Source organism: Saccostrea cucullata, unplaced genomic scaffold, assembly GCF_032062105.1.
Source record: "Saccostrea cucullata isolate Sc308-1 unplaced genomic scaffold, CSIRO_AGI_Scuc_v1 ctg1268, whole genome shotgun sequence".
NCBI lineage: Eukaryota > Metazoa > Mollusca > Bivalvia > Ostreida > Ostreidae > Saccostrea > Saccostrea cuccullata.
In genome coordinates this window covers 52,554-71,749 of record NW_026941281.1, presented here as the reverse complement: position 1 = coordinate 71,749, position 19,196 = coordinate 52,554, and the positions used below count along the sequence as shown (strand labels likewise).

At 31.9% G+C, this 19,196-nt stretch overlaps 1 protein-coding gene across 3 annotated transcripts; it reads right to left on the bottom strand.

The window, feature by feature from the left end:
- Positions 1–1,710: 1,710 nt before the first annotated feature.
- LOC134257549 (uncharacterized) lies at positions 1,711–18,853 on the bottom strand. 3 transcript variants are annotated; one of them, XR_009989942.1, is made up of 5 exons: positions 18,635–18,853; positions 10,219–10,335; positions 8,733–8,835; positions 2,274–2,438; positions 1,711–1,887 (listed from the first exon to the last, which is right to left on the bottom strand). XR_009989942.1 is itself a non-coding variant. In XM_062740150.1 (4 exons), the coding sequence occupies exons 1-4, from the start codon at positions 18,836–18,838 to the stop codon at positions 2,481–2,483; spliced, it is 444 nt and encodes a 147-aa protein (XP_062596134.1). In that variant the 5' UTR covers positions 18,839–18,853; the 3' UTR covers positions 2,451–2,480. The 3 variants fall into 3 exon arrangements, 1 of the variants encoding a protein (XP_062596134.1); XR_009989943.1 differs by having other exon boundaries at positions 1,711–1,884; XM_062740150.1 differs by lacking the exons at positions 1,711–1,887; positions 2,274–2,438 and adding an exon at positions 2,451–2,500.
- Positions 18,854–19,196: the final 343 nt, after the last annotated feature.

Sequence of the window (19,196 nt, the reverse complement as noted above, 5' to 3'; positions counted from 1 at the left end):
CACAAGGTGTAAATCGGCTTGCATGGCGGTTACGCTTCGAATGCAACAGGCTAAGGAATCTATTTCGAAGGGAATATTTTGTGAAAGGCTACTTGTGATCAGTTATAGTGAACAGATTGTTGTCTGGGAATATTTTTATTCGTGAAAAATGATAATCGATGCTGAAAAGACACAAGAAACACGTCCGAAGTTTGAAAATAAAAAGTTGGAGGAATTTCGGTCGCCGGAAAGGAATGGATGGATCCGATGGATTGAGACACTTGTCCGAGCCAGTTTATTTTTAATTTGATCAAAAACATTCTACGGTTTCAATAACTAAAGGCATACTTATCGTAAAACACTGATAAACACGGAGACACTGGCGACAGCTTTACACTGAACTACGAAAACGCCGAGGTGTTTGGCAGCTGTTCATGGAATGATATGCAATGATATTTTTCAACAGATTAACACATTTATCGTGAGTAAAATCTAAAGACAAAATAAAAGGTTATCATGAAAATTTAACCAAAGGTCTACAAAAAATAAGGATGAACGTTAAAGACTGTGAAGCTGACAAAAGTGAAGAAAAATGTAAACACACGTTACTCGTTAGGCTCCTAGTTTTTTCTATGTACACAGGTTGAATCGATAGCCCAAAAACTGTATGAAAAAATACTTGTTTACATTTTAAATAAAATAATTATCATTTTACTTGCTTATTTTGTTCATTTTTATACATGAAAAGCAAGTAGAGCAGGTCATTTTATGATTTATGTACCATAGATATTATTGCGCCGTGTGATTAGGTCACGTATTGACCTCTGACCTCTGACAAATTTCATACAGAATTGAAGATATTTTCTCTCTGTATGATTATATAATGGAGAGATACCACAAATGTATATATTTACTATTATCCAGACCTTGAATAGTCTTTAAATTTGCACTTTTAAAATAATTTCCAATCTTTTGCATAATCTTTAGATATTATTTGTTGTAGATAATTTTTCCAAACACATGAACTCTGGTCACTCCAATCTCATTGGTTGCTTCTTCCTCCTAACCAAATACATCTTCCGATAAACAAGTAAATAACCGCGTTGTAACGAATTGTATATTCCAGGAATCGTTCAGGTTAAAAGGTCACCCTAGAGGCCAGCATCTATGTTTAATTTTATCTTCAGAAGCTTGCATCTCCGTCGAAGAGTGCAAATACACAAAAAACGTTGTACAACCTTCTTTTCGTGTAATTATTGTTATGATATAAATTACCCTGTCCTGACATTGAATGTGTGATTTAAATAATGTAAACAAAATAATTGTTATAAAAACAGGTTTAATACTTATAATTAATTATTACTGGTACACATATTCTCACCTTCTTTTAGCTTAGCATTATTTATTTATATGTAAGTTTGTAGGTTGGTATTATTGGTGGTGGGATGATTCACAAATACTAACTGAATATTTAGTGGAAACATTCTTTTGAACTTTGTGAAAATCTATTCCCATAATCAATTGCAGTTGCATTTTATCTAATTAATTAAACAACTTATATTGAATAAAATTTGCATTTAATACTTGTGATTGAGAGTTATGGTTATTTCAGTCTGTTTTCTCGTAATATTGAGAAATTGGTCGTAAAAAGACCCTGAATGTTAATTTTTTGTATACGCCTTGTGCCACTGTTAAATTTTAAAAGATGGAGAACTCTGATATTTAAGCAGAATTTTTAATTTGTTTTTGTTGGAATATACAGACCAAAGGCGTTTTTTTCGTAGCAAGGATACATGAACCATTGAATGGGTATGCCTGGATTTCACGTCGATCTATTGAATATGAAGTCAGAGGGATCAACCAATCCAACAGTGTAGTTGAAAAAGAGCATGGTCATTTGGTGAACTGCTATTGATATAATACAAGTTGTTTTTTATCGTATTGAAAAAATTGATATTTCATTAAAGTCTTTAATATTCTTTTCAGTTCTATATACATGAATTTTTTTTTTTAAATGTTGTAGTTTATACACATTCATAGTAAAAATTTCGAAAAAGTACACTGTTAAACAACAAAAAATCAAATCATTTTAATGAAGACAATTTACCTAAAAGATTAGATTCTGAATATTACCTATCCTAATGTTTTGAAGTTGAATCTCAACATTTACAATATTTACTTAATTCATCATAATTTGTGTAAAAAAAGGTACATTTTGATCCCAAATATTTTTCTCCGACAAAATAAATACAATATATTAATTAGTATCTCTTTTATTAATAAGCTCCACTTACCATGACCGAAATCTTTTATCGCAATGAATATGGGAATGAAGGTTTCGTTCGAAGAAAAAACAGCTATACCATTGAAAAGATGCTCATTATGTAATTTGATAATATTGACCGTCATATGGTTGGTTGGTGATCCAAGTCTCGCTGATCAAACAAAGCTAACATTTGCTGTTTCAAAATATGGTTGGTTGGTGATCCAAGTCTCGCTGATCAAACAAAGCTAACATTTGCTGTTTCAAAATAAAAGTGGGTTTAAGGTAAGTTTTGGAACTCTTTCAAAATCAATAATACAGATACAATAAATACAAGTCAAAATATTTGTGTCACCATGTAGTTCATCGATAAACCCCAATAAAACAAAAAAATGTATGTAGATATGAGCATAACTACTTTCGAGTGGATACAAGCGTGAAGGAAACTGCGATGAAAATGTAGAAAAGCTTGTTTCATATAAATCTATAATTTTGTGTTAATAAATATAGCTATGTAAATATTTTTTTTAAAAAATCTTTTTGATATTTTTCCAAACTTTAATCGAACTTCCTGTTTATTGTTGCCAAAGGGGGAGTTTCGATAAGGCCGTTTATCGGCCCACTTATTTTCATAATGAATTTCAACTTATTTTTTCAAAATTAGTTTAGAATTCAAGATGATCGTCTAAATTTTTGTTATTAATATTTCAAAAGTTAATATGAGATAAATTCACACCGTAGCTGACACAAACTTAGATATACCCGCAAATGCTTTAACATGAGGCCTATGGGAAAATATAAGAGGGTGGCATTTATAAATGGATATTTAGAATATGAAGTGCATGAGGGACACTCACCTAGTTTTGCACATGTATTAGATAAACCTTGCGCACTAATATTTTATAATATGATGAGTGTCGCGTGTGCACTTCATATCCAAAAATTGAAAATTGTCTAAAATTTGTAACCTAAAATTAGAACCTGCTGGTTACTTGATCATACACCGGGATAAAATAGAAAGCCAAAAGTAGGACTTTTTTTTAATCAAAGATAATTTTCGATAATATTGACAATAGAATACATTTTCGGATACTGTCTTTATTTCCATACTTAATTTTTCGTCGCCAGCATTTATAACGTTATAACGTCACATTTTTAGTTCAATTACACGGACTAGTATAGGGTGAGTTTTCTAAATACCATCGGTCATTGGCGTTCCCAGTTAAATATTTTTCAAGCAGATATTTTTTATATCTTCTAGTCCCCTGATCCAGTAATTCCTTGTCACCTGTCGGGTTTCAGATGCTGTATCTTAAGCTAACATGTGTCGAGGTAAATGTTTTTTAAAGTAAGCTAAAGTTTTTTTTAGCAATTCCGCTACAGTATAAGTACTTGATGACTAGACATGCTTCATGATGCATCTTTGGATGCACAGCACCAGATTTGTTTTGGATGCCGAGTCTGACTTACATTGATGAATGCTCAGAGTAAAAAGTTGATCAAATATGCACCATTTAGATACATGAATGATACATTTAGGGGTGCACATTACCAGAAATGGTCCAGATGCCGGATCTTACTTGTATTTTCTGACTGATTGAACTGAAGAAGTGAAAACAATTCCATTTCTTTACATTCTGTATCAAACATATATCAGAAAAATTATCATATTAACCTTTTTTCGAATAGAAACCCTTGCTCTAATCTGCTAGAGAATGTTCGTTATGTTTTTCCGTGTGGTTGGTATTTATGAAGGGAACGTAAATTTTTTAAAGACTAGATTTTGATTTATAGGTTTCTGCAGGATTTGGGATTTAACACTTATCTTTGGCATTTATAAATGTATTTTGAACTGCGATCTGGACTAACACGCAGCACAGTTAAGGTTACAAATGGAAATATCGGCGATTTTTTAAGATAAAAGATAGTATTACATACTTTATTAGGATGGGCAAATCTTTTTTAGGAATTCACTGATATAAAAAAAATGAAATGTGGTTTAAATCTACATGTTGGGGACATTTAGTTTTTTTTTTATTTAGACTTGTCTTATGATGTCGACGTCACATGACTTTGGCCATTATATTTGCAGTTTAGAGGTCATCTATAAATTTCAATATTGCAAGGGCATAACCAAGTTAAAAATCTTAGTTTATTTTATAATCCTTTTCAACACTATATATAGTTTGTGAAAAGTGCTGCGAACCTAAATAGATTCCCTTTTTTAATTAGTAAAATTTAATTTGTTGGACGGCAGGTTCAATATTTTGCTGGTCAACTACATTAAATATAGCTATAATTAATTTATTTGCAAGATTTGAAGAGGTTCGCAGCACTTTTCAAATATCTTAATGCTTCTTGAGTTTATGTGTTAGATTTTAACAAGATACATCGAGGGTATGCCCTTGCAATAAATCGATTTATTAGGGCCCTTCCATTACTTTTTCAATGAATCTGCATACAAACACACGACAGTATCGCTTGTCTGGAGAATGCACGTACAGTTGAAAAATAAAATACTAAAATAGACATCGCATCCAAGTTAATGGCTTTTTATTTTACTGCAAATAATATTTTATTTGAGAATAAAAGAGATTTTTCATTGTATAAAATGTGACTTGATCAGCTTCTCACTGTGTAAAAACTGCGTCATTTTTGCGAGATGACGTCATATTGACAAGTGCATTGCGATCGATGCATCGTTTATATACGGTTGTATGGGATTTAACAAACGACAAAACTGCATGTAATAATAAGTTTGTATGTAGTATACAGCTCTCCAGCTGTTTGAAATAGCAATTAATTTCATTTTGTAATATTTTGAAGACCTACTATTTTGCGTGACGTCATAATAAACATTTCCCGTACAAATTAGGTCCCGCCTCCTTACTGTAACATTAACTGTGCTGCGCACTCAATCAATGAGGTCTTATAAATGTAACTAGACTTTGCGAAGCATAAAGAGTGGGAAGCAAGAAGAACATAGTCTTGTTTAGTTTCAGTTGTTGAGAACATAATGTACATCTTTAAGTTGAAGTCGACTTCAATATATTTTAGTGTTTTTTTTTTATCTTTAGGCTATTAATTTGAATGAGTATTTGCATTACCAATTATAGTTTTCTACCTGCAAGTATAACCTGGTTTTAACTTTCAAAAAACCATGTAAATTCCATGATTCCCCACCCCCCCCCCCCCCAAAAAATGAAGCGAAACAAAATACAAATATGATCTATCACTTATCGATATTAACTCATTTACCAAAACTTACAATATTTACAAGCATTTCGAATAAAAATTGGACCCCCCCCCCCGTTAAAAAATCAAAAATCCGTCAAAAATCAATTCAAACTCGATCTCTAATTCAGCAGAATACACTCAGTACCAAAAATAAGCTTAATAAATTAAAATCTGCGAACAAGCGTTTATAGAGAAAAGTGTGGAATACCAAATGGGACAGACTGATAGACAGAGGGACGGACAGCTAGACATATGGACAGACGATAAGGAAACTATACTTGTAGTCCCCTCTGGTTTCACCGGTAGGGGACTAATAATTGCTTTCCTGATAAAATATATTGACTGTGTTTCATATTATTGATATATTAAAATACAATGAGCATAGCAATAGGATTCTTTTGAATATACTTTTAAAATAATATAAATATAAACTTTCGTTTCTTAAATCGTACCAAAATCCTTTTTTTGTTTACGGCATGGTTTAAACTCAAATTTAATTATTTTAACTGTATAATTTTGCAATAAATTTTGCGCTTAAACTTTAGTTGATGAAAATGTATTGCAAACAGTTTAAACACCTGTAAATTACAGCCATAGTTGATCTATCTCATGTCTATTTATTTTAACATTTGCTTACCTATGTACAGGAAAACTGTTATAAATTGATTATCATGTTCAACTTTAAACTGTAAGTAAATTCCTCTTGTAAAAGTTTCTGTCTATACTGTATATATATGTTTTATAAGTCAAATTCATCCTCTTTTAAAGAAGAGTTACAATTAAAACTCGAGACAAATCTTGCACCTTAAAAAACATTCATATAGAATAAATGTTATTAATTTTCTGTAAAAATAAATATTGAAATTGGTTATTCAATGTCTTTATTCACATTTATCACATTTCATTTATGATTTGACGTTGACAAAAAGTCCAGTATCCCGTTTTAAAAATGCCTACTCCTTAAATGTAGAGAAGTGGGTATACTTAAGCTTTTAATTATCACGTGACCAGAAAATGTGCAGTATAAGTTATTTTCATATTTTTAGGAAGATAAGACATTTATCTACAACATATCACAATTTCATAACATTTCTTGAGGGGCGGCAAAACAGCCTTATCAAACCCCCCCCCCCCCTCTTTGCATTAGTTACTATGCGTGTCGAACTAGTATGGCGACGAGAGAGAATTTAAATAGAACGAAAAATAAGCATTGTGAAAACAATAGCTATTGATCTGGGCATTGATAGTAAGAAAAAGATTATCTGATTCACGATATTCCTGCATGCAGCCTTTGCACAAATACCCTGTATCTCACAGTTAAAGTATTTTCTTTCTCTGAACAATTTTTTTTATTAGCTAAAAGGTCCATTAGCTAATATGAAACCATTTGTCTTTTCTTTTTCCTGTTTATATGAGTTTATTATCTCAAGGACAAGGCGGGGAAGTCAGAGAGAGTGTTCAAAACGTTTAAGGACTGGACAAGTCTCTGAAACATTTTTATTCTGGGGACATCCAAGAATTAAGTATTGCCAATGTGAGTAATACTGTTTCATTCAGATTTATTAAGTGAGTTGTGTCCGTTTTATTTCAATCATATATTATATATGTATAATGTTCAACTACAACAAATATAGAATTAATGATTATGTCATTGTATTTACACTGTTACATTGTGTTCAAGATAGATGACACAACAGTCTATGTCAAAGCCTTAGCATGACATCTATGAAAAAGCAGAGGTATCAGGTTTATCTTTGCATGGCAAAAATTGGTAGCACACACAAAGTAGACTTTGCATATTGTCAGTGCCCCATTGGGTAAGTATTACAAGTTTTGAACTTCGGCTAAGAGCAAGGTCAAAGGCTCAGTATTTGACAAAACACTACAACAAATTTTCATCAATACCCCCTCCCCTCCTTCCCTTATTTTGTGGGGCGGGGGATGAGGTAGATGCTATCTTTTTCTCAATATAAACTTCTTTCAGTACCAGTTTTTTGGCTCACTTTAGAATAATGAGACTATTTTTATCATCATTATTTTACAATAGGTTAGCTGAAGCCTGCAACCATATTGGTTGGTAGCATTTTGCAATATGCAATGGTATCTTTATAACACCCCAGGGAAGTGACCATACCTGTACCTATGCACATTGAAAATGCCAAGGTCAGTTAATCAGAAACCAACACCAATAAGCACACTGAATCTATCAAATCCTCGTTTCCAGTTAAAGAAGATAGGTAAGGATAATATTGCAGGAACCGCTTTGTCCGGCTAGCATAAACGTCTAGTTTTCTCAAACACTTCGAAACTATTCGACAGATATCATATTTACGTAGATTGAGTGGTTAAAACATGCATAGTTTACACAATCTACGACTTGTGTAGGAATTTAAACAGTTAAAATAGCAAAAGCAAATTTCACGACTATAAACATAGTTCACAGTATATAGTTTCTGAATTTATTTGAATGCCTAATTCATATTTTATTCTTGTACAGTACCTACACTTAAAGGACAAGATAGGGTAAGAGCCGTATTCGGCCCCCAATTTTTGGTGTCTATCAGAATTATCCAACCGTTTATCGATAAAACCCTGTTGTCACCCCTGCCACAAAATGAGTATTGGTTTTAAGATTTAGAATATACAAGGGCCACGGTGAGGTCAGGAAATAGGTCATTTTCGTCATTTCTCATTTTTATGCAAATTTTCATCAATTTTACAGCACATTTTCTTTCGGAGAACATAGAGCACACGCTTGCCTATCTACCATATTTATAGATTTTATACACTGATATCAGATGCAGTTTAAGAGTAAAAATCTCAGATAGGCAAACTTTGTGCTCTATGTCTACGGTAGAGGGCTCGCTACTTGATCGGGAGACTGTGAGATTGAATCACGTTTGCGACTGATATAAGTCGATAAAAATAGGTAGCACTTTGATGTGAAAATTGCGGATCCTTCTGATGAGACCTTGAAAACCGAGGTCCCTTGTGAACATTGGTCATTTTAGACCTCCACTTGAAAATAACACTTTATTACACATCTCTCTAAATACACTTAACTCCCACAATATGATAAGGCTACTGTGTAAAATATAAAATGAGTTTGGGGAAGTTTGAGAAAGAAAGTGTGTAGCACGTGAAGTCAGACAGATATTGTTTAAAACAATGTTCCGAAACTTTCTTTAAAAAATGCACGTATAAGAAATGCTCCGGATATTGAGATCAATTAACACGAAAATGGTGTACTTACTACGTGTTAGGATTTCACGGAAAATGCATGGATTGGTCAGGATAGTTTTCTGGGTTGTTGTTGTTGTCATGCAAGAACTGTTCATAAATTGGAAGCTCTGGCCCTGTAACAAAGTTGCTTCATTATCTTGTTATATACATGAATTTTCTTTTTATACACATGTAACTACTAGGGTTGTCCCGTAAAATCATGGACAAAGCGTTTTTCTCGAAAAGTTATGGGCGCACTAAGCTGAAAATCTCAGTAAATGTTTATTTGTCATATTTAAGTGCATGATAGTTGTTCTGATAAAATATAGGCAAAAAAAAAAGATTTTATTATGGTTGAATGCACACAGAGTATTGTCCTACGGCGCACGGACAAAAAAACCCAAGATTTTATTAAAGAATACACAAGTTTGAATTCAAATAAAAGTTTTAAGTACATAAAATTTGGATTACAATTATCCTAATTTAATTCCACAATCAATTTTGTAAAATTGTAAAAAAAAAAATTAAGGCATTTGGTTAATTTTTGGCAGTTTCTCGAGCATTTGAAATGGGAAAGTGGAAACACAATACACGAAAAATTGCGACGTTTTATGACGTTACGGCGCACCGGAGAGCAGTTCCGTTTAAATTCGATGTTGTTATGACACCCCTAGAGACTTGCAATGACAAAAGAAGAAAAAAGATAATAAAAATTTCACAATATCTTAAGTATACAGAGAAAGTGAAATAGGAGTTTTCTAAGCGAATTCTTTTTTGATCGAGTCCCTTCGGAGTACAAAACATACGGACAATCTCCTAATGTAATAGCAAATGGCGCCGTCACAGTAGACCGCTGATTTGAGATTAGTTGAATGATGGTGAGAATATTGTCCGTAACTTAAGATCGCAAGCGGGTGCCAATTGGTTCTTCGACTATTTAGGGAGACCAAAGAATGTGTATCAATGAAATTCCTAAATTTAAGTCTGACTCATCCAACTTCATTTTCAGCAAAGATAAAACGTGACGCTGTTTTAGACATTTTGACGTTATAATCCATGCGCCGTAAGGTGATACAATACATGGTATAAAATCTCATAATTTGTTTCTTTATGCATATATTTATCTAAAATTTGCTGTGTATATTACTTAAATATAAATATACTAAATAATAATGAAAATTTCAGACCGCAGTGATGTTTATTTTTTACACTATACAATACAACTTGTCCACGATTTTACGGGACAACCCTCGTACTAACGCTGCTCTACGTAATAGTAATTTTATTTCTTAGCAGATAAACTTTCCTTGGGAATGAAAAATTATTAGAAGCTCCAAATGCAAATTCAATGTGATATTTTTGGTAAGGAGTGTTTCCTTAGCTCAAAAAAACATTTTTCATATTGTCATATATAAATTAAAAATACTTCAGAGAATTAACTTCTGATGCATTGACTTGCCTACTGATAGATATATTAATAATTTGATGAAGGTTTTTTTTTTCTTATAAAATCATACCATTCGATTATCTTCTATCCTTTTGGAAATGCACGGTCCATCTCCAAAAGGAATCTTTCGAAAATACTTTAAACTTATCCTTTGGTTTGTGTTATCATATTGCATAGAAATCATTTGCTGTGAAAAAGAAAAAGACGATGGTTAAATAACTGATTAAGAAAACAATAATAATTACTGACAACAATTCCTGCTTTCAATGATAAATACTCTTCAAATACTCGTAGATAGATTGATTGTTGTTTTACGTCCTGTTTCTTTCATATACAGACGATACCATATTTTGACAATTTCTCGACACTCAGGGCCATTGAGCAGTAGGGGTACTATATCGTACAAACACTTCCGTAACACAGGTTCTAAGTTTTTAATGTCTCATTTGAAGGACCCGTAACTTTCAGGCCAACAGGCACTCTATCAATAGTGCATTATAAAGCTTCCGGCAGGAATTGCAACGATAAAAGTATGTGTGTATATGTGTATATGTCACCGGTGTTTGGTGCTTGAATGGGGTTATTGAAAAAAATAATAATTGTAATTGACTCTAAATAATTACATTTGTAAAACAATTTGTAATTTGTACGTTTTTTCAATTACTTGGAATTAATTATACTGAAAATATACATGTAATTTCAATAACATTTTTCATTTACATTCAATTACTTTATACAGTGAACATCCATGATATATGGTCATCACAACCTTTTCATTTTGCTTTTTGGGAGTTGAACTATGTTCAGACTCCCTAAGTCGTCACACGGTTTCTAGCGCAGTAATTTTACAATGAATTATATAGCGGCCGTTGTGGTGTTTCTGTGTCAGCCAATTTACTCCCCTGTGATATTCAATACAAACTCGTGCCAGTCTATATAAACTCGAAGAAACTTCCGCAATAAATATAGCCCATATCATTTTTCTGAATTAATCTATTTTCATAAATGATCTGAAAGTAAATGAAATAGAGCTTTATTTAACTTAACTTGAATAGCATATTTTTGTTATCTCTCTTGAGAAATGACACGTAAATTTTGATTTCCGCATGAAAAAGTCCCAGTTTTCTGTTATTTATCATTCGGCAATCCTCAGCTGACTCCACTACGCTTCATTACAAAAAGTGCGATGTCATCCAAGGAGCAACAACTGAGGCCTGTTCAGCAGAGCGAACGTTCGCGAGCGCTCGCCGAAATTCCTTAAACATCCAATAGTAATTTTGGCGAACGTTCGCTAACGTTCGCTCTACTGAACAGGCCTCTTATCTAACTGGTTTAAAAATGATGCGATTGTCTTAATATAGAGATGTAAACAAAGATGTAAGATCAAAAGAACGCTAAGGTTTAACCCAACTTCTGTCAATTTGTTTCAGCAATAAAGAGACAGAACAACGTTTCTTTTTTAAAAAAAATACTGCGGAAAATATCACTGTCAGCCATTTTTTGCTCTGACAAGTAAAATGATCTGTTAGACTGGAAAATTTTTGTCAGACGCGAGACATGCAACTCATTTTTATACGTTGGTAAAGGGAAAAATAATAGTATTAAAGTTTGTTGATATTCGATCTCACAATTTCAAATGACATTAATTTTGCATCCTTAATTTCATGAATTTATCAGCAATCATTTGGTCACGTGTACAACACCAAATCTGAACTTTAAAAATGTGTATGTACTTGCATTGCAGTATTACATTATAAAATGTATCATTTGATTTTATTATATAATTAAAATAGTTAAAATTAATGAATACCTGCGTATTCACGGACACAATGGAATTATAATCCCAATGATCGATCTGTGAGAAAAATCGTTCCTCATGATAACAACTGTTTTTTTTCTTGTAGTAGCTCGTTAAACTATGTCTGATTTTTAATTACATTTGAATCAAATCAAAATCACAAACTTTAAGTCTCATTCGCGTGGCGCAGTTGTTAAAATAGTTTGCTGTAGAGATTCAAAGTAAGGTGTTAATTGATCCTTACGTCGCAGATTCGAATCCCGTGGGATGCATTTGGAGATAAACTCTTTTGATGAGACCATACAAACCGAAATCCCTTGTCGCAGTATGTGCTTGCACAAAACGATCCCTCACTACTCAATGGTTTTAAGTGCCGTTTATAGGTAAAAATTTGTAGACTTACATGTAGCTAGCTCCATCGACAAGTGGTAGTGTCTCAATATGATTGAAAAATTATCGAACGTAAAACAAACAAAATGTAAAGTATTCAGATACTTACTTCTATACAGAATTTACTTAAATTGATATTTAAAATTATCGAATAACAAAACTTGATGATTAAGTTATAAAGATAAATACATTTGATATAATAGATAAGCACGGAGTTCTATAAAAATTAATTATTGTGTCCGAAAAGAAAATTCATACCCAAAAGAGAATAGCAAATACTTGTTTGAATCAGAGGAAGAAAAATGACAATCTATAGTGTCTGGGGATGGTAACATCGAATATAAAGAGTGTTTGTTTGTTTGTTTGTTTCTTGTGACCAAATATCTTGTACACATTCTAAAAAGAGTAGGGGGCGTTTTGATTCAAATGCTTCAGAAATATAAGGGTAGTGTTTGGGTATGAGTAATAAAATGGTACTGAAAGAAGTTTGAAACCTACCCACAAAATAGTATTTTCGAGTTTGGAAAAATTATTTTTTTGGTGGTAGGGGTTGTTTGTTTGGTTTGGTCAAATCGTTAAGGTAAGAAGTAGAAAGAATAAATCCAGAACTAAACTTAATTGTTCGTGCGCAATAAATATACAGTTTTTGAATGGATGGCACTGTAGCTCTCAGGTCTGTCAAATTTTTTTTTCGGAGAGCTACAGTTCTGCAGCTAATTTAAGAGCAGTCCCATGATCCTGACTATTCAAATGCAATAGAAATTATTTTTAATGTTTCGTGTAGTATCTCTAACAAATCAGTTCTAGCTGACTTGAATCTGAAAGCATGAAACTGTTTCTATACTTCCTATGAGATCTTTCAGATTACAATGTTCAACTCCCATAAGTACTTTCAGTACTTTGATTTTAAATTTAATTGTTAAACATATCTTCAGTCCATCAATTATATAAATTTTAATGTTTACAAGTATATGCTTGTATCGATAATAATAATCTAGTTTCATTCTAATCATCATGATTTTTCTTATATGCATTCATTTAAATGAACAACCATTGTTTTGTTTATTCATTATGAAGCATCCAATTATTATATTTCAATATTTATTGTTTGTACAGCATTAAAGAAAAGGAATGAGTGAGTCATAATTGAATGAAGTAATAATTGGCCTGCATATCACAAGTATTAATTACAATGAAAACAAAACTCTTCTAAGAAGGTATTCATTCCATATATTAGAAGACAATGTTAAAGGGGATAATTATCGTATATCTGGAAATTTTTGCTGTAGATAAATTTTTAGGAAATTTGCGAGTGCATTGAATTCACAAAAATATTTTTCTTAAAAATAAATCATCAATAAGAAAATGTAAACAAAGAAATGGTCATTCGCAAAATTTTGAAACGTAAAAATTAATCAACAGCATTTTGACCCCAATTCGCAAAAAAAAAAAATCGACGTAGAAATTTCCAGATTTACGGTAGTCAAAGCTCAAATGCTTTGTTAATTTAGAAATTAATATTAATTTGATGATTATTTTAACATCTTAAAAATATTTTATGAATAGATTTTGTATCTGAAAAAAAAAATGTTCTGTACAAGTATTATGTCTGATGTTCAACTTAAATAGCAAGTTATAATTAGGATGTTCAGGTTCAAAAATGTTTTAATTAATTATGGGTTAAAGTTGCAACTCATTTTACTCTGTTAAGATACCCCTTTTAATCACGTATCATAAACTATGCAATTGTGTACTGCAAGTTTTGCAAGGAAGAAACTGAATCAAATTGATCGCGGATATTTCTTAATTATTTAAAATTTAAGTTATTAATTAAACGACAAAGACACACAATGCCAATATCATTTTTAATGAGTTTACCAGGTGGTATATATACAAATGAATGCAGCTCTGTATAATCATATACAAGTTTAGGATTAAAATTTTTTTTTAGAAAAAATGAAATGAAAAAAAAATTGTTCTTAATGTTTCAATTAATTTTGTAATGTAGTTGTAATTCAATTAATTACAAGTCTTAGAAAGCTTGTAATTTAATTTGTAATTTAATTGAAGAAAAGTTAAAGTAATTGTTATTTAATCTTTTACTTTTTAAAGTAATTGTCCCATCCCTGTTATGTTGACGTTTCTTTATGAGTGAAAAATTTTCAAATGGGAGATTAATACATAATCATAACCATATAATCATTCAATCATCTTTTACATGAAAATATTTGCGTTTCTACTTGTTTTCGCCATGGCATCTCTTTGCAAGGTAGGAACATTTTAAAAGAGAGGTGAGTTGATTTTTAACAATAAAACCCGATAATTCCTTATACAATACAATACAATATACAGAAGTTTATTAACGTTACTTTTTGTCATTGAAATACATGTAGTTATATACAATTTTGCAACAAAATAAGGATATCAAAGTAGCAGCTCATTATGTTTCAAGCTCCCTGACTTACGACGCAAGCCTTACCGTGTGTACTTGTACAAAGACGAATAATGACCCCCCCCCCCCATCGAGAAATGACCTGGGGGTTATCTTTCAATTACAGAGTATGACCCGCTTCAGTAGGAAAAGCATTTTTTGTAGAAAAAAGCTCCAGTGTTTATTATTTTATATGTTACTCTTATAAAATAATTGACCCCCCTTGAAAAAAAAACCTTTTTAGTAATCTGAAAGCATCAAACGGCCCTAAAGTATTTCATTTTAGCATTTTAAAGAATTTTCACAACAAATCTTTAGAAAATAAAAAGCACGTGTACTGTGTATGATACATATCTTTATGTCATACGTGTGGATGATACACTCCGTTGGATAAACCTATAAGAAGATGCTTTTATATTTTATTTTTTTTGAAACTTTTGTATGTGAAAATGATTGCCCAAATAAAATGAATGCTAAAGAACGATAATATCGTTTAAAACAAGAAAAAGTCGTACGTGTCTGTCCAAGAATTGTCTTATTTTATCAATGATCCTGTATTGGCTACTTGAAGAGAGATCAGACTCCCAACCCCCACCCTTTTTTTACATCGTTTTAGGAGAAAGGAAAGCCAAAGCAGTTATGTGGTTGTAAAAATATTCCTTTAACATCTTTATATTATACTACGTATGTTTACATTGTCATGTAGGTGTTACTTAACCTGGATCAACAATGAATCTACCAGTAGACCCGTAGCAATGCCTAACAAGTTTTGTACTACCATCGAACTTTTCACGATCCAATGGTCCTTACGCCTTTAAGTCAGAAGTTCGTTTGATGTTAAGCTCCAGCAATTGTCACATAATGTTTTCAAAGACGCAGATAGCAAACATTCTACATTTTGATTTTATTTCTTCTCCGTCATCAAGATATACATCAACGATTTTAATTGGCAATAATTCATGTAGTTTTGCAGGGGAAGTCTCAATTTTTTAAAAAAAAAAACAGAGTTCGTATAAGATAAATAGAACATCTATAATTCTTTGATTTGATATTAGCTTTATCCAACTCGTTGAAAGGTCATATATTCGCTCAACAAACCTTGCGAATATATACACCATTTCAGCAAGTTTGATAAAGCCAATATCAAATCACATAATATAGATATCCTCTATTTATTTAATTTTTTAGAATGATCAAACGATGTAAATTAATTCGTGTGTATAAGGGCATGTTCGCAAGCTAGAAGTCCTGCGTCGACACGTTGCCGTTGTCCAAAAATTTATAAGCCTAAGAATTCTGGCATGAAAGGACTTGCAACATGCTGATATAGCGCATCTTTGCCATGGATCGTGTTATATAATAATGCAGATGATCTATTGCAATAGGATAAAAAAAAATGCTGTATCATTTGTAAGAAATGTTTTCAAAACCAATATTAGATAAAGCTATTTTTCTTTAAACTTGTACAAGTTATAAGTTATATCATATCCGGAAACTACTCAATTTATTTTGATTCCATGTTTTATGCACGTTCATCTTTGGGAACAGTTCATGCAAAAAACGTTTTATACAATCAGAAATCAATGGAGGAGAAATGAAACTTAAATAAATTAAAACCTAATAACAACCATTATCGCAAAGTATAAAGCTCATTTTGAAACCTTTATTCATAATCCTATTTACCTTGTCATTTGTCATTTGCAAAATTATTTTGTTAAAAACATTCTGATTGTACATACAAGTACTCTTAAGTCTCTGATTGACAATATCTGTGTTATTTTTGGTGACTTGGTCTTCCAATATCTATTGGAATTCCCATGGGTACCAATTGCGCCCAATACTAGAAGACCTATTTTTGCATTCTTATGAAACAGAATGATATTAAGAAAATACATGTTGTGGCTTTCAACTCGGTATTTAGATTATAGACGACTTATTGTCAATTAACAAAGGTAATTTCCATTCCTACGTCGATACGATATATCCTTGTGAGCTTAAGCTAAAAGATACCACAGAGTTTGAGACATTTGTTTAATACTTAGATATTTTACTTGAAAAAGATATGAATGGTAATAAAACAACCAAGCTCTGATGACTTTTACATTTCTATCGCCAACCTCCCTTACTTATGCAGCAATATACCTTCATCACCTGCTTACGGAGTTTATGATTTAAGTAGAACATGCTCTACGTATGAACAATATCTTATACCAGGTAAACTGTTGACATTAAATAAGAATAATAGGAGTATCCTTTGTAGTCATCATTTTGATACAATGACATTGTCAGCAAACACAATTTATCATTGAGTCAAACTGGCGTTTTTCGTACTAATTTTTAATATTATATCTATTATTATTATTATATATACACTGAATACACCGTTATTTCCTGATCATAATAACAAGCACACAACAGATGTGGCCGGTCGGCAGGGGATGAGTATTCCTCCATGGCAGCCGACCCCACCTCTGGTGTTTTGGTGGTCTGATATTGTTTTACCTTTATCTTTCATACTATTCATTATCTCTATATATTTCATTCATGAATTTTATGTTTGTTATTAATAAAGAATAAATTTATCGAGAAAATGAAAACATATGGTGTTGGTCAATTCCCCATGTGCACATTCTAACACAACCAACATTTCATGATCAGATATTTATTTCGGGTGCCACAAAGCAAAACATATATTTTGTCATTATAATCATATAAGAGGTGGGTGTGGGTGATGGTTATCATCTAGTGAGCTCATAGCTCCCAGTACCTCTGGATTATTTAGATACTTAACGGGTAATTGTGCGAAATGTATACATGCATGTTAAAAAGGAATGGTCCTCAATGAATTTTCCTATTTTGCTAAAGTATGGAGAAAACGTTACAAAATGACATTAAATGTTCTGATATTCATATCAAACACTCTACAAAATATACACAGAAAAGAGAAAGAGGGTGTAATAAAACAACATATAACTGGAGGTTCTTTGACCACTGAACTCCCTAAGTGAAATTTATTCATTAATACTTGTCGGAAAAAAAACATAAAGTAGACGATGCATAAGGAAACTATTGTACGAAGATTTTATCTGTAAAATGCTTTATAGGACGGTGGAATTACCTTTAAATAGCAATAATTGTTTTATTTAAAGAGATCAAAGTATCATCCATTTCTTCACCATTTAGCTCAGGTGACGATTTTGGCAAATAGGTCCCTTTTTTTTATTTTTTGCCCTCTTAAAAATTTAAGCTTTAATCCATAAGGGCGTTAATATCTGCGGAGGTCATTTCTTTATATGGATTCTGCAATTCTCTTTAATTTTGGGGGGATGAAACTTTTTCTATGGGCAAACGGGTCATTTCCGACGTCAAATAATGCCCAGGGTCATTTTTCGCTTAGAATAATGATCGGGATTTCTTTGTCGACATCGAAAAAGACTCACGGTAAATATTCTATGGGGGTCATTATTCGTCTTTACACCGGCCCTAAAAAGTATATCATTTCCATATGCATAGCTCTGTTATTAAAAAAAATTGAAAGGGTTAAGACGGGTTATAAGAGATTCTAAAACAATTTTGTCAATCCGATAAAAAAACCGAACATCTTTGGTGTAATAAACAATCCTTTGAAATTAACTTACAACAGACAATCTAAGGTGGTAATATTTAAGAAAATCGAAATTTTTTGCTCTGGTGAAGTTAGTTCAAAGAATAATTAAATAGAAAACGGGAAAAGGATTTTGACCAGGAAACGATAAGTAATAAAAGAAGATATCAAAATTAATAAACTCGATTTAGAAATACATATATGCATTATAATTGAGAAATAATAAAAATTTCAGAGAGATTATTTGACATCAAGAAACTTACATCAAAAAATCTAGCGTTGATTCTACTTCTGTAGTTGATTGCTTGTAAGCCAACTTGGTCGAAAATAATCGAGAACTGTTGATTTAAGCAAGAAACATCTGGGGTGGTAGTCTGGCAGAGCAACACTTCCAGAATAGAAATTAGCAGGAGCACTGGAAACATATTGACTCTGCACATGTTGAGGTTCAATATGTAGTGTATCATTTGCCGGTGAATGTGATATAGAAATGCGATAAGAAAGTGCACTGGTTTGAGCAGTACAATTTGAAACAAAACTAGTATTAGAGTATATCAGAATGTTAAGGTCTCCATTGAATACATTTTGATAGTAAAGAAACGTTTCTATTACTTCTAATAGTAGTTTAACGCAGGTAAAAAATGATCGTATTTACAGAAAGCTATTGATGTGGCAAAAAATTGGCGAGACAAACCACCATATGAAGGTGAAAGTGAAATAGTATCAAATTAATTAAATTTTAAAGTTATTAACATTCTGAAGAGTTTTATTAAGATCCATGTCTGATTTTCCCCAAGTCTAGAATATACTGTGCATATCTTTTAC

Excerpts from the sequence above, each read along its gene's own strand:
- LOC134257549 (XM_062740150.1), bottom strand. The coding sequence starts at position 18,838 with ATGATACACTACATATTGAACCTCAACATGTGCAGAGTCAATATGTTT. Across the intron at positions 10,336-18,634 it reads TCAACGCTAGATTTTTTGAT|CAAATGATTTCTATGCAATA; the intron begins GTAAGTTTCTTG and ends TCTTTTTCACAG. Across the intron at positions 8,836-10,218 it reads GGATAGAAGATAATCGAATG|GGCCAGAGCTTCCAATTTAT; the intron begins GTATGATTTTAT and ends ACTTTGTTACAG.